The sequence below is a fragment of the Tinamus guttatus genome, unplaced genomic scaffold, assembly GCF_059628265.1.
Source record: "Tinamus guttatus ecotype Peru unplaced genomic scaffold, ASM5962826v1 Tinamus_guttatus_pri_ptg000899l, whole genome shotgun sequence".
Lineage (NCBI taxonomy): Eukaryota > Metazoa > Chordata > Aves > Tinamiformes > Tinamidae > Tinamus > Tinamus guttatus.
Genome location: NW_028289433.1, coordinates 277970 through 294383, shown reverse-complemented (window position 1 = coordinate 294383; position 16414 = coordinate 277970). Strand labels below are relative to the sequence as shown.

The following is a 16414-nucleotide window of genomic DNA, read 5'->3' as shown; positions in this document are numbered from 1 at the left end:
GTTCTATACCCCCTATAGATTCTATAGGTCCCCCGGGTTCTATAGCCCCCTATAGGTTCTACCCCATAGATTCTATAGGTCCCTCTGGGCTCTATAGCCCCCTATAGGTTCTATAGATCCCTATAGATATTATCCCATAGATTCTATAGGTCCCCCTGGGTTCTATAGCCCCCTATAGGTTCTATAGATCCCCCATGGGCTCTATAGGTCCCTATAGATTCCACAGCCCCCTATAGACCCTCTCCCCTCCCCCCCCAGGCTGGACCGGAAGTGACGTCAGCTCCCTGCACGAGCCCGACTCGCCCCGCCCCTCCTGGACCCCGCCCCGGGGGGCGGGGCGGCCGCGCTCGCGCTCCGTCGATGACGTCATCGAGGCCCCGCCCCCGGCGCGCCCCCATCCGCGCGGCGGCCCCGCCCCCGGCGGCTCCCCTGGCCCCGCCCCCTCCGGCGGGCGCCGCCCCCTCCGGCGGGTGAGGGGGGGGCAGAGCGGGGTGGGGGGGGCGGGGGGATTTGGGGGAAAATCGGGGGGATTTGGGGTTTTTTGGGGGAAAAGGCGGATTTTTGGGGGGAATCGGGCGGGATTTGGGGTTGGGGGGGTCAAGGGGGCTCCGGGGGGGTTGGGGGCGGGGCCACCTTTGACCCCGCCCCTTCCCCCCCCCACAGGAAGCTCTGAGCCGGGAGAGCCTCGTGGTCTGACCCCGCCCCCCGGACGCCGGGGCCCCGCCCCCCCCACGTGCCGGCACGTGGCGGGGAGGGGGGGGGAGCGGACGGTTTTGGGGCCGTTTCGGGCATTTTCAGTGTTTATTTTTACATTAAAGGACAAATTTTGGGAGCCGGGTGTTTTTCCTTATTTATTTGGGTGTTTTTATTTATTTTCCCGGGTATTAATATTTATTTACCCGGGTATTAAAAATTACCCCGGGGGGGGGGGTTATTCCCCCGCATTGACCCCCTATTTCCCCCCGGTGACGTCATCCCCCCCCGCCCCCCCGCGCCGTTTTATGGGGGGGGGGGGGACCACGCGGGGGGCGGGGCCGGCGGGGGCGGGGTTGGAAGGGTGGGGGGCGGGGCCAGCTGTGCCGGGGGCGGGGCCAGAGGGAGGAGGCGGTGGAGGGGGCGGGGCCAGAAGCCCTCGGGAGGGGGGCGACACGAGGGGGCGGGGCCAGCGGCACCGGGGGCGGGGCCAGAGGGAGCGGGGGGGGAAGGAGGAGGGGGCGGGGCCAGGGAACGGGATTCAAACCGTGGGGCGGGGCCAGCGGCGCCGGGGGGCGGGGCCAGCGGGAGCGGCCGGGGGAGGGGGCGGGGCCAGCGGCACCAGGAGCGGGGCCAGAGGGGGCGGGCGCTGGAGGGGGCGGGGCCAGGGAAGGGGGATTCGCAACGCGGGGGGGGCGGGGCCAGCGGCGCCGGGGGCGGGGCCAGGAGCCCGGGGGGGTGGGGGAGAGGCCGAGCCGAGGGGGCGGGGCTCGCGCGCGCGCGCGGCTCCCACAATGCCCCGCGGCGGCGGCTGCTGAGCGGGGCTCGGACGCCTGGGCCCTTCCCGGACTCCTGGGCCCCTTCCCGGATTCCTGGGCCCCTTCCCGGACTCCTGGGCCCTTCCCGGACTCCTGGGCCCTTTCCCGGATTCCTGGGCCCTTCCCGGACTCCTGGGCCCCTTCCCGGACTCCTGGGCCCCTTCCCGGACTCCTGGGCCCTTCCCGGACTCCTGGGCCCTTCCCGCGGCCGCCATGACGCTCTTCCACTTCGGGAACTGTTTCGCTCTCGCCTATTTCCCCTATTTCATCACGTACAAGTGCAGCGGCCTGTGAGGAACCGGAACCGGAACCGGGATTGGGCCGGGGGCGGGACCGCGACCGGGACCGGGGCGGGATGGGATGGGGGGGAACGGGGACCGGGGCGGAACCGGGTCGGAACTGGGACCGGGAGCAGGTCGGGAACGGGTCGGGGGCGAAACCGGGTCGAAACCGGGACCAGGACGGGGTCGGGGGCGGGACCGGGTCGGTACCGGGTTGGGGTCGGAACCGGGTCGGTGGCGGCACCGGGACCGGGTCGGAACCGGGACCGGGTCGGAACTGGGACCGGGACCGGGTTGGAACCGGTCGGGGGCGGAGGCGGGACCGGGTCGGAACCGAGTCGGGACCAGGTCGGTACCGGGTTGGTACCGGGTCAGGACTGGGTCGGAACCGGGTCGGGGTCGGTACCGGGTCAGGACTGGGTCGGAACCAGGACCGGGTCAGGGACAGGACCGGGACTGGGTCAGACCGGGTCGGTACCAGGTCAGGGTCGGTACCGGGTTGGTACCGGGTCAGGACTGGGTCGGAACCGGGTCGGGGTCGGTACCGGGTCAGGACTGGCTCGGTACCAGGTCAGGGTTGGTACCGGGTCGGGGTCGGAACCGGGTCGGTCCCGGGTCGGTACCGGGTCGGGGTCGGTACCGGGTCAGGACTGGGTCGGAACCGGGTCGGTCCCGGGTCGGTACCGGGTCGGGGTCGGAACCAGGTCAGGACCAGGTCGGTACCGGGTCGGTCCCGGTCCCGGGTCGGTGCCGGTCGGTGCCGGTTCCGAGCCCCGCCCCCCTGTCCCGGCAGCTCCGAGTACTCGGCGTTCTGGCGCTGCGTCCAGGCCGGGGCCACCTTCCTGCTGGTGCAACTGGGCAAGGTGAGCGCGGGGACGGGGACAACACCCGGACAACACCCGGACATGGGGAACACCCCGACAACAACACCCGGACACGGGGACAACCCCCGAACAACACCCGGACATGGGGACAACCCCCGAACAACACCCGGACACGGGGACACCCCGACAACAACACCCGGACACGGGGACAACCCCCGAACAACACCCAGACACGGGGAGCCTGATGGGGACACCCCGACAACCCCCGGACAACACCCGGACATGGGGACCCCGATGGGGACACCCCAACAACACCCGGACACCGAGATCCCCCCCCAACACCTGGACACGGGGACAACCCCCGACAACAACACCCAGACACGGGGACAACCCCCGACAACAACACCTGGACACGGGGACCCTGACGGGGACAACCCTCCCAACAACATCCGGACACCGGGACAACCCCCCGACAACACCCGGACACGGGGACAACCCCCAACAACAACACCCGGACACGGGGACAACCCCCAACAACAACACCCGGACATGGGGACAACCCCCGACAACAACACCCGGACACGGGGACCCCGACGGGGACAACCCCAACAACACCCGGACATGGGGACAACCCCGACAACACCTGGACACGGGGACAACCCCCTGAACAACACCCGGGCACGGGGACCCCGACGGGGACAACCCCCGAACAACACCCGGACACGGGGACAACCCCCAAACAACACCCAGACACGGGGACCACCCCCGACAACAACACCCGGACACGGGGACCCCGACGGGGACAACCCCAACAACACCCGGACACGGGGACAAACCCCCGACAACACCCGGACATGGGGACAACCCCCTGAACAACACCTGGACACGGGGACCCTGACGGGGACACCCCTGAACAACACCCGGACATGGGGACAACCCCCGACAACAACACCCGGACACGGCGCCCCCCCCCCCCCCCCCCCCCCCCCCCCGACAACACCCGGACACGGGGACCCTGACGGGGACAACCCCAACAACACCCGGATACCGGGACAACCCAGCAACACCTGGGCACTGAGATCCACCCCCCCCCCCCCCAACACCTGGACACCGGGACCCGCCCCCAACAACACCCGGACACTGGGACCCCCCCCAACAACACCCGGATACCGGGACCCCCCCCCAAGAACACCCAGACATGGGGACCCTGATGGGGACAACCCTCCCCAACAACACCCGGATACCAGGACCCCCCCCCCATCCCGAACTTGGGGACCCCCCCCCCCCAGGGCCCCCCCCCCCATCCCGGACGCCTGGGCCCTTTTGGGGCAGGTTGTGGGACAGGAGGGGGGGGCTGGGGCACCCTGGGGCCCCTTCCCGGACGCCTGGGCCCTTCCCGGACTCCTGGGCCCCTTCCCGGATTCCTGGGCCCTTCCCGGATTCCTGGGCCCTTCCCGGACTCCTGGGCCCCTTCCCGGACTCCTGGCCCCCTTCCCGGATTCCTGGGCCCTTCCCGGACTCCTGGGCCCCTTCCCGGATTCCTGGGCCCTTCCCTCCCCACAGATGCTGTTTTTGGCCACCTTCTTCCCCACCTGGGAGGGGGCGGCCGGAGGCTACGACCTGGTGGGGGTGAGTGGGGACACGGGGGGGACATTGGGGACATGGGGGGACACGGGGGGGGTGTTGGGGACGACACTGTTGGTGTCTTAGGGGACCCAATTGGGGACATTAATGTTGATGCTGCTGTTGGGGGGAGCCCGGGTGACATCGGTGACACCATTGGTGACACCGTTGGTGACACTGGGGACTCCCACGGGCCATGGGGACACATTTGGGGACGCCCTTGGGGACATTAACGTTAATGTGACTGGTCTGGGGACCACGGGTGACACCGGTGACACCATTGGTGACACCATTGGTGATACCAGGAGCTCACAAGGGCCATGGGGACACGTTTGGGGACCCCCTTGGGGACATTAACGTTAATGTGACTGGTCTGGGGACCACGGGTGACATTGGGGACACCATTGGGGACATCAGGGACACCATTGGTGACACCATTGGGGACACTGGGCGCTCCCAAGGGCCATGGGGACACATTTGGGGACCCCCTTGGGGACATCAACGTTAATGTGACTGGTCTGGGGACCATGGGTGACATTGGGGACACCATTGGGAATATCAGTGACACCATTGGGGACATCAGTGACACCTTTGGTGACACCATTGGTGACACTGGGGACTCACAAGGGCCATGGGGACATGTTTGGGGACCCCCTTGGGGACATTAACGTTAATGTGACTGGTCTGGGGACCACGGGTGACATTGGGGACACCATTGGGGACATTGGTGACACCATTGGGGACATCGGTGACACCATCAGTGACACCATTGGTGACACTGGGGGCTCACAATGGCCATGGGGACACCTTTGGGGATCCCCTTGGGGACATTAACATTAATGTGACTGGTCTGGGGACCACGGGTGACACCGGTGACACCATTGGGGACATCAGTGACACCATTGGTGACACCACTGGGGACACTGGGCGCTCCCAAGGGCCATGGGGACACGTTTGGGGGACCCCATTGGGGACATTAACGTTAATGTGACTGGTCTGGGGACCACGGGTGACATCGGTGACACCATTGGGGACATCAGTGACATCTTTGGGGACATCGGTGACACCATTGGGGACACCAGGAGCTCACAGGGGCCATGGGGACACGTTTGGGGACCCCATTGGGGACATAACATTGACGTGGCTGTTACGGGGACCGCGGGTGGCACCGCTGGGGACCCGGGTGACACCGGTGACGCCATTGGGGACATCAGTGACACTGTTGATGACCCCATTGGTGACACTGGGGTTCACAAGGGCCATGGGGACTGGTTGGGGAACCCCATTGGGGACATTAATGTTAATGTGACTGGTCTGGGGACCATGGGTGGCATTGGGGACACCATTGGGGCCATCGGTGACACCATCGGTGACACCACTGGGGACACCATTGGTGATACCAGGAGCTCCCAAGGGCCATGGGGACACGTTTGGGGGACCCTATTGGGGACATTAACGTTAATGTGGTTGGTCTGGGGACCATGGGTGACACCGCTGGGGCCATCGGTGACATTGGGGACACCGTTGGGGACAGGAGTTCATGAAGGCCACCGTGGACCTGGCCGACCTGGCGGGGCTGCAGGTGGCCCTGGGCCGCCACGCGGGGAAGGGGGACACATTTGGGGACAATAACATTAATGTGACTGGTCTGGGGACCATGGGTGACATTGGGGACACCATTGGGGACATCAGGGACACCATTGGTGACACCATTGGGGACACCAGGAGCTCACAAGGGCCATGGGGACACATTTGGGGACCCCCTTGGGGCCATTAACATTAATGTGACTGGTCTGGGGACCACGGGTGACACCGGTGACAGCATTGGGGACATCAGTGACACCATTGGTGACACCATTGGGGACACTGGGCGCTCCCAAGGGCCATGGGGACACATTTGGGGACCCCATTGGGGACAATAACATTGATGCGGCTGTTGCGGGGACTGCGGGTGGCACCATTGGGGCCATCGGTGACATTGGGGACACCGTTGGGGACATCAGTGACACCATTGGGGACACCGGTGACACCATTGGTGACACCATTGGTGATACCAGGAGCTCACAAGGGCCATGGGGACACGTTTGGGGACCCCATTGGGGACATTAATGTTAATGTGACTGGTTTGGGGACCACGGGTGACACCGGTGACACCATTGGGGACATCAGTGATACCATTGATGACCCCATTGGAGACACTGGGGGTTCACAAGGGCCATGGGGACTGGTTGGGGAACCCCATTGGGGACATTAATGTTAATGTGACTGGTCTGGGGACCATGGATGGCATTGGGGACACCATTGGGGACATCAATGACACCATCGGTGACACCATTGGGGACACTGGGGACTCACAAGGGCCATGGGGACACATTTGGGGACCCCCTTGGGGACATCAACGTTAATGTGACTGGTCTGGGGACCACGCGTGACATTGGGGACACCATTGGGGACATCAGTGACACCATTGGGGACATCGGTGACACCATCGGTGACACCGTTGGTGACACTGGGGGCTCACAAGGGCCATGGGGACACATTTGGGGACCCCATTGGGGACATTAACGTTAATGTGACTGGTCTGGGGACCACAGGTGACATTGGGGACATCAGGGACACCATTGGGGACATCGGTGACACCATTGGTGACACCATTGGTGACACTGGGGACTCCTAAGGGCCATGGGGACACGTTTGGGGACCCCATTGGGGACGTTAACATTGACGTGGCTGTTGCGGGGACCGCGGGTGGCACCGCTGGGGACCCGGGTGACACCATTGGGGACATCAGTGACACTGTTGATGACCCCATTGGTGACACTGGGGGTTCACAAGGGCCATGGGGACTGGTTGGGGAACCCCATTGGGGACATTAATGTTAATGTGACTGGTCTGGGGACCACGGGTGACACCGGTGACACCATTGGGGACATCAGTGACACCATTGATGACCCCATTGGTGACACTGGGGGTTCACAAGGGCCATGGGGACACGTTTGGGGACCCCATTGGGGACAATAACATTAATGTGACTGGTCTGGGGACCATGGGTGACATTGGGGACACCATTGGGGACATCAATGACAGCATTGGGGACATCAGTGACACCATTGGTGACACCATTGGGGACACTGTGGGCTCACAAGGGCCATGGGGACACGTTTGGGGACCCCATTGGGGACAATAACATTAATGTGACTGGTCTGGGGACCATGGGTGGCATTGGGGACACCATTGGGGACATCAATGACAGCATTGGGGACATCAGTGACACCATTGGTGACACCATTGGGGACACTGGACGCTCCCAAGGGCCATGGGGACACGTTTGGGGACCCCATTGGGGACATTAACATTGACATGGCTGTTACGGGGACCGCGGGTGGCACCGCTGGGGACCCAGGTGACACCGGTGACACCATTGGGGACATCGGTGACACCATCGGTGTCACTTTTTGGGACACTGGGGACTCCCAAGGGCCATGGGGACACATTTGGGAACCCCATTGGGGACAATAACATTAATGTGACTGGTCTGGGGACCACGGGTGGCATTGGGGACACCATTGGGGACATCAGTGACACTGTTGATGACCCCATTGGTGACACTGGGGGTTCACAAGGGCCATGGGGACTGGTTGGGGAACCCCATTGGGGACATTAATGTTAATGTGACTGGTCTGGGGACCACGGGTGACATTGGGGACACCATTGGGGCCATCGGTGACATTGGGGACACCGTTGGGGACAGGAGTTCATGAAGGCCACCGTGGACCTGGCCGACCTGGCGGGGCTGCAGGTGGCCCTGGGCCGCCACGCGGGGAAGGGGGAGCTCAAGATCATGGTGGCCGCCATGGGCTGGGCCACCGCGGAGCTGGTGACATCGCGGTGGGGCCTGGGGACATGGGGGGGACTGGGGACATGGGGGGGGACTGGGGACATGGGGGGACATGGAGGGACACTGGGGACATGGGGGGCATTGGGGGTGTGGGGACATTGGGGAGCATGGGGGGACATGGGGGCTTGGGGGGACGTGGGGACATTGGGGGACATGGAGGGACATGGGGGGACGTGGGGACATGGGGGGACATGGGGACATGGGGGGACATTGAGGGAAAATGGGGACATGGGGGGACATGGGAGGATGTGGGGACATGGGGGACAATGGGGTCATTGGGGACATGGAGGGACATTGGGGACATGGGGAGACATGGGGACATGGGGGGACACGTGGGGACATTGGGGGACATGGAGGGACCTGGGAGGCATTGGGGGACATTGAGGGACATTGGGGATGTGGGGGGACATTGGGGACATGGAAGGACAGGGGGACTTGGAGGGACGTGGGGACATGGGGGGACACCGGGAGGATATGGGGACATGGGGGGACATTGAGGGAAAATGGGGACATGGGGGGACATGGGAGGATGTGGGGACATGGGGGACAATGGGGTCATTGGGGACATTGAGGGACATTGGGGACGTGGGGGGACATTGGGGACATGGAAGGACAGGGAGACTTGGAGGGACGTGGGGACGTTGGGGAGCATGGAGGGACATGGGGGGCATGGGGACATGGGGGGACACGGGAGGATATGGAGACATGGGGGACAATGGGGTCATTGGGGACATGGAGGGACATTGGGGACGTGGAGGGACATTGGGGACAGGGGGGGACATGGGGACATTGGGGAACATGGGGACATTGAGGGACATGGGGACATGGGAGGATATGGGGACATGGGGGACAGTGGGGACATTGGGGACATGGAGGGAAATGGGGGACGTGGGGGGACATTGGGGGACATAGGGGACATGGGAGAATGGGGACATGGGGGACAGTGGGGACATGGGGGACAATGGGGACATTGGGGACATGGAGGGAAATGGGGGCCATGGGGGGCCATGGGGGACATTGGGGGACATGGAGGGACATTGGGGCCATGGGGACATTGGTGCCCTTGGTGTCCCTGTCCCCAGCTGTGTCCCGCTCTGGGTCGGCGCTCGGGGCATCGAGTTCGACTGGCGCTACCTGCAGATGGGGCTGGACTCCAACATCAGCCTGGTGAGGCCCCAAACACCCCAAAACGCACCCAAAACACCCCAAAACGCCCCCAGAACACCCCCAAACACCCCAAAACACCCCAAAACGCACCCAAAACACGCTGAAATGCACCCAAAACACCCCAAAACACCCCAAAACGCACCCAAAACACCCTGAAACGCGCCCAAAACACCCCCAAACGCACCGAAAACACCCCAAAACACCCTGAAATGCACCCAAAACACCCCCAAAACACCCCAAAACACACCCAAAACACCCCAGAAATGCCCTGAAACACCCTAAAATGCACCCAAAACACTCCAGAAACATCCCAAAATGCAGCCAGAACACCCCCAAACACCCCAAAATGCACCCAAAACACACCAAACTCACCCCAGAACACCCTGAAACGCACCCAAAACACCCTGAAGCGCACGAAAAACACCAAAACACCCCAAAACGCACCCTGAACACCCCAGAAACACCCCAAAACACCCCAAAATGCACCCAAAACACCCCAGAAACACCCCAAAACACCCTGAAACACCCTAAAATGCACCCCAAACACTCCAGAAACACCCCGAAATGCACCCAAAATGCACCCTGAACGCCCCAGAAACACCCCCAAACACCCCAAAATGCACCCAAAACACCCTGAAACACATGAAAAACACCCCAAAACACCCCCAAAAAACCCCAAAATGCACCCTGAACGCCCCAGAAACACCCGAAAACACCCCAAAATGCACCCAAAACGCACCCAAAACACCCCGGAAACGCCCCAAAACACCCTGAAACACATGAAAAACACCCCAAAACACCCCAAAATGCACCCAAAACACCCCAGAAACACCCCAAAACAGTCTGGAACACCCAGAAACACACCAAAAACACCCCAAAACACTGCAGAAACACCCCCAAAAGAGCCTGGAACACCCTGAAACGCACCCAAAACACCCCAGAAACACCCCAAAACACCCCAAAATGCACCCAAAACACCCTGAAACACCCCCAAAACACACCAAAAACAGGCTAGAACACCCTGATACATCCCAAAACACCCCAAACACCCCAAACTCAGCCTTGAACACCCCAAAACACCCTGATATGCACCAAAAACACCCAGAAACACCCCAAAACACCGTGAAACACTCCCAAAACAGCCTGGAACACCCCAAAACACACCCCAAACCAGCACAGAACACCCCAAAACACCCCAAAATGCACCCAAAACACACCAAACTCACCCCAGAACACCCCGAAACACCCCAAAACACCCTAAAATGCACCCAAAACACCCCAGAAACACCCCAAAACACCCTGGAACACCCCCAAGACAGCCTGGAACACCCCAAAACACACCCATAAACAGCACGGAACACCCCGAAACACCCCAAAACACCCCAAACTCACCCCAAAGCACCCTGAAACACCCCAAAACACGCTGATACACAGCAAAAACACCCAGAAACACCCCGAAACACCCACAAAAGAGCCTGGATCACCCCAAAACACACCCCAAAATAGCACGGAACACCCCTAAATACCCCAAATGCACCCCAAACACCCCAGAAACACCCCAAAACACCCTGAAACACCCCCAAAACAGCCTGGATCACCCCAAAACACACCCATAAAAAAGGCACGGAACACCGCTGTAACACCCCAAAATGCACCCAAAACACCCCAAACTCACCTCAGAACACCGTGAAACACCCCAAAACACCTTGAAACGCACCAAAAACACCCAGAAACACCCCCAAAACGGCCTGGAACACCCTAAAACACACCCCAAAATAGCACGGAACACTCCAAAGCACCCCGAAACACCCCAAAATGCAACCAAAACACCCCAAAACAGCCTGGAACACCCCAAAACACACCCAAAAAAGGCACGGAACACCCCAAAATACCCCAATACATCCCAAAACACTCCAAACACCCAGAAACACCCCCAAAACACTCCAAACTCACCCCAAAACACCCTGAAACACCCCCAAAACACCCCAAAGTTACCCCGAAACAGCCAGAAACACCCCCAAAATGCCCCAAAACGCACCGCATACACCCCAAAACACATGAGAAACACCCCCAAAACACCCCCCAAAACCTCAAAATCACCCCAAACACCTCAAATCATCCCAAAACACCCTGAATTACCTCAAAATGCCCCAAAACACCCCAAAATCACCCCAAAACACCCCAAAACGCCTACAAACACCCCATACACCGCCAAAACACCGCGAATTACCCTAAAACACCTCCCAAATTACCCCAAAACACCCCAGAAACATCCACAAAACCCCCGACACCTGAAATTACTTCAAGACACCCCAAAACAACCATAAATCACTCCCAAAAGACCCCAAATAACTCCCAAATCACCCCCAAACACCCCAAAATACCTCAAAATACCCCAAATGACTCCCAAACACCGCAAATTGCCCTAAAACAGCTCCAAAATCGCCCCAAAACACCCCAGAAAAACACTCCAAAACACACCCAGAACACCCCAAATCACCCCAAAGTCACCCGCAAACACCCCCAAATTTCCCAAAGTACCCCCAAAACACCCAAATCACCCCAAAACGCCCCAGAACACCCCATACACCTCCAAAACACCCCTAAACACCCCCAAATCGCCCCCAAAACACCCTGAAACGCCCCCAAAACACCTAAAATTACCCCCAAACTCCCCCAAATCTCCCAGAATTGCCCCAAACGCCCCCAAACCCCCCTTTGTTGTCACCCCCCCCGTCTATGGTGGCCTTGTCACCCGCTGCCGGGTGTTGTTGTCACCCTGTCCCCAGTGCTGCGGGTGACACTGGTCCCCGTGACCCTCCCCATTAGGTGTCGCTGCCGTCCGGGTGTTGGTGTCACCGGTCACCGGGTGTCGCTGTCACCCGGTGCCGGGTGTTGGTGTCACCGCGCCAGGTCCAACACGTGTCCCTGGCCCCCATTGTCCCCCAGGTGTCACCCCACGCAGCGGGTGTTGTTGTCACCCGTGTCCGGGTGTCCCTGTCACCCCCCCAGGCCCAGCACGTGTCCCCGGTCCCTGTCACCCTGTGTCCCGGTGTTGTTGTGTCACTGTGTCCCGTTGTCCCCAGGCGCAGTGTCCCTGGTGTCATTGTCCCTGTTATTGTCGCTGTCATTGTCATTGTCCCCAGGTGCAGCACGTGGCCCTGGTGTCCCCATTGTCCCCATCATTGTCCCCAGGTCCAGCACGTGGCCCTGGTCTCACTGTCACTGTCATTGTGTCATTGTGTCATTGTCACTGTCATTGTCATTGTCCCCAGGTGCAGCACGTGGCCCTGGTGTCATTGTCCCCATCATTGTCCCCATTGTCCCCAGGTCCAGCACGTGGCCCTGGTGTCCCCATTGTCCCCGTTGTCCCCATTGTCCCCAGGTGCAGCACGTGGCCCTGGTGTCATTGTCACTATCGTTGTCCCCATTGTCCCCATTGTCACTGTCATTGTCATTGTCTCCAGGTGCAGCATGTGGCCCTGGTGTCATTGTGTCATTGTGTCACTGTCCCCATTGTCCCCATCATTGTCCCCAGGTGCAGCACGTGGCCCTGGTGTCACTGTGTCACTGTCATTGTGTCACTGTCATTGTCCCCATTGTCCCCATTGCTCCCGTTGTCCCGTTGTCCCCATTGTCCCCATCATTGTCCCCATCATTGTCACTGTCCCCATTGTCCCCATTGTCCCCAGGTGCAGCACTTGGCCCTGGTGTCCCCGTTGTCCCCATTGTCCCCATTGTCCCCATCATTGTCACTGTCCCCATTGTCCCCATTGTCCCCAGGTGCAGCACGTGGCCCTGCTGTCCCCATTGTCCCCATTGTCCCCATTGTCATTGTCATTGTCCCCATTGTCCCCATTGTCCCCAGGTGCAGCACGTGGCCCTGGTGTCACTGTGTTCCCATTGTCCCCATCATTGTCCCCATTGTCCCCAGGTCCAGCACGTGGCTCTGATGTCACTGTCATTGTGTCATTGTCCCCATTGTCCCCGTTGTCCCCGTTGTCCCCGTTGTCCCCAGGTCCAGCACGTGGCCCTGGTGTCCCCATTGTCCCCATTGTCATTGTCATTGTCCCCATCATTGTCCCCAGGTGCAGCACGTGGCCCTGGTGTCATTGTGTCATTGTGTCATTGTCATTGTCCCCATCATTGTCCCCGTCATTGTCCCCAGGTCCAACACGTGGTCCTGGTGTCCCCATCATTGTCCCCATTGTCCCCAGGTCCAACACGTGGCCCTGGTGTCATTGTCCCCATTGTCATTGTCATTGTGTCACTGTCATTGTCCCCAGGTCCAACACGTGGTCCTGGTGTCCCCATCATTGTCCCCATTGTCCCCAGGTCCAACACGTGGCCCTGGTGTCATTGTCCCCATTGTCATTGTCATTGTGTCACTGTCATTGTCCCCAGGTCCAACACGTGGTCCTGGTGTCATTGTCCCCATTGTCATTGTCCCCGTTGTCCCCATTGTCCCCATCATTGTCCCCATCATTGTCCCCGTTGTCCCCAGGTCCAACACGTGGCCCTGGTGTCATTGTCCCCATTGTCATTGTCATTGTCCCCATCATTGTCCCCATCATTGTCCCCATTGTCCCAGGTCCAACACGTGGCCCTGGTGTCATTGTCCCCATTGTCCCCATCATTGTCCCCATTGTCCCCATCATTGTCCCCAGGTCCAACACGTGGCCCTGGTGTCATTGTCATTGTCCCCATCATTGTCCCCAGGTCCAACACGTGGCCCTGGTGTCATTGTGTCACTGTCATTGTCCCCATTGTCCCCATTGTCCCAGGTCCAACACGTGGCCCTGGTGTCATTGTCCCCATTGTCCCCATTGTCCCCATTGTCCCCATTGTCCCCAGGTCCAACACGTGGCCCTGGTGTCATTGTCCCCATTGTCCCCATTGTCCCCATCATTGTCCCCATTGTCCCAGGTCCAACACGTGGCCCTGGTGTCATTGTCCCCATTGTCATTGTCCCCATTGTCATTGTCCCCATTGTCCCCATTGTCCCCATTGTCCCCATTGTCCCCAGGTCCAACACGTGGCCCTGGTGTCCCCATTGTCCCCATTGTCCCCATCATTGTCCCCAGGTCCAACACGTGGCCCTGATGTCATTGTCCCCATTGTCATTGTCCCCGTTGTCCCCATTGTCCCCATCATTGTCCCCATCATTGTCCCCATTGCCCCCAGGTCCAACACGTGGCCCTGGTGTCATTGTCCCCATTGTCCCCATTGTCCCCATCATTGTCCCCAGGTCCAACACGTGGCCCTGGTGTCATTGTCCCCATTGTCCCCATTGTCCCCATTGTCCCAGGTCCAACACGTGGCCCTGGTGTCATTGTGTCACTGTCATTGTCCCCATTGTCCCCATTGTCATTGTCATTGTCCCCAGGTCCAACACGTGGCCCTGGTGTCCCCATTGTCCCCATTGTCCCCATTGTCATTGTCCCAGGTCCAACACGTGGCCCTGGTGTCACTGTCATTGTCCCCATTGTCCCCATTGTCCCCATTGTCCCCATTGTCATTGTCATTGTCCCCATTGTCCCCAGGTCCAACACGTGGCCCTGGTGTCATTGTCCCCATTGTCCCCATTGTCCCCATTGTCCCCATCATTGTCCCAGGTCCAACACATGGCCCTGGCCTCCCTCCTCTGGCTCTCCTCCCGCCACGACCTCCCCCCCCGGCTCCGCCCCCCCCTGGGGCTGCTGCTGCTGCTGGGCGGATACCGGGGCTTCCTGGCGCAGTGAGGGCGGGGCTTAGCGCGGGGGGCGGGGCCTAACGAGGGGCGGGGCCTAACGAGGGGCGGGGCCTGGCCCGGGGGCGGGGCCTGGGACTGCTCCCTGGGGTGGATACCGGGGCTTCCTGGCGCAGTGAGGGCGGGGCTTAGCGCGGGGGGCGGGGCCTAACGGGGGGCGGGGCCTGGCCCGGGGGCGGGGCCTGGGACTGCTCCCTGGGGTGGATACCGGGGCTTCCTGGCGCAGTGAGGGCGGGGCCTAACGGGGGGCGGGGCCTAACAGGGGGCGGGGCCTAACGGGAGGGTGGGGCCTAACGAGGGGGCGGGGCCTGACGTGGGGAGAGGGCAGGGGGCTTCCTGGGGGGGGTAATGGGGCTTCCTGGCGCAGTGAGGGCGGGGCTTAGCGCGGGGGGCGGGGCCTAACAGGGGGCGGGGCCTGGGGCTGCTACCGGGGCTTCCTGGCACAGTGAGGGCGGGGCCTAACGGGGCGGGGACAAAGGGGCGGGGCTTAACGGGAGGGTGGGGCTAATGAGGGGGCGGGGCCTGGGGCTGCTCCCTGGGGGGGTAATGGGGCTTCCTGGCGCAGTGAGGGCGGGGCCAAAGGGGGTGGGGCTTAACGGGAGGGCGGGGCCTAACGGGGGGAGGGGCCTGATGCGAGGGAGGGGCCTGGGGTGGCTACAGGGGCTTCTTAGTGCAGTGGAGGGGGGGGCTGATGTGGGGCGGGGCCAGAGGGGGCGGGGCCTGATGTGGGGGTGGGGCCTAACGTGGGGCGGGGCTAAAGGGGGCGGGGCTTCCTGGTGCAGCGAGGGCGGGGCCTAACCAGGGGGCGGGGCCTAAAGGGGGCTGCTGCGGGGGGTCATAGCGCAGAGGGCCCCGGGTGCAAAAGGGGCGGAGCCTGGAGGGAGGGGGCGGGGCCTGGGAGGGGGCATCCCCCTGGGCCGAGGCCGGGGTGGGCGGGGCCTGGAGGGCGGGGTTGGGGGCGGAGCTTGACCCTAAGGGGGCAGGGCTTGTCCGGGGGGGGGCACCCCGGGCTGGGGGGAGGAGCTTGTGGAGGGGGCGGGGCTCGGGGGAGGGGGCGGGGCCTCCCATTGGGCTCCTGTAAGTCGGGGGGGGGGGGGTTATTGGGTGCAGCTGAGTGGGAGGGCGGGGCCTCCCACTGAGACCCCGCCCCCCCCCCGTGGCCCCTCCCCCAGGTGGGCGGGGCAAGCGCTGGGCCTGGGGCCGTGGGCGGCCCTGGGGGTCCGGGCGGGGCTGGCGGCCGCCCTGGGCCTGGGGGCCCTGCGGCTGCTGGTGACGCTGCTGCCGGCGCCCGAGCGCTGACGTCATCTCTGACGTCATCGCTGCTGATGTCATCGCTGCTGACGTCATCAATAAAAGGCGAC

The 16414-nt window shown here is 61.9% G+C and overlaps 1 protein-coding gene across 1 annotated transcript; it reads left to right on the top strand.

Annotated features, from left to right (window-relative positions):
• The first annotated feature begins 1711 nt into the window (after positions 1-1711).
• On the top strand, positions 1712-16352 carry TMEM147 (transmembrane protein 147). Its single transcript, XM_088537923.1, has 7 exons — positions 1712-1801; positions 2586-2655; positions 4180-4245; positions 7991-8127; positions 9220-9304; positions 14920-15041; positions 16226-16352. Exons 1-7 carry the CDS (start codon positions 1725-1727, stop codon positions 16350-16352), a joined length of 684 nt encoding a protein of 227 aa, XP_088394049.1. The 5' UTR covers positions 1712-1724.
• The last annotated feature ends 62 nt before the right edge of the window (positions 16353-16414 follow it).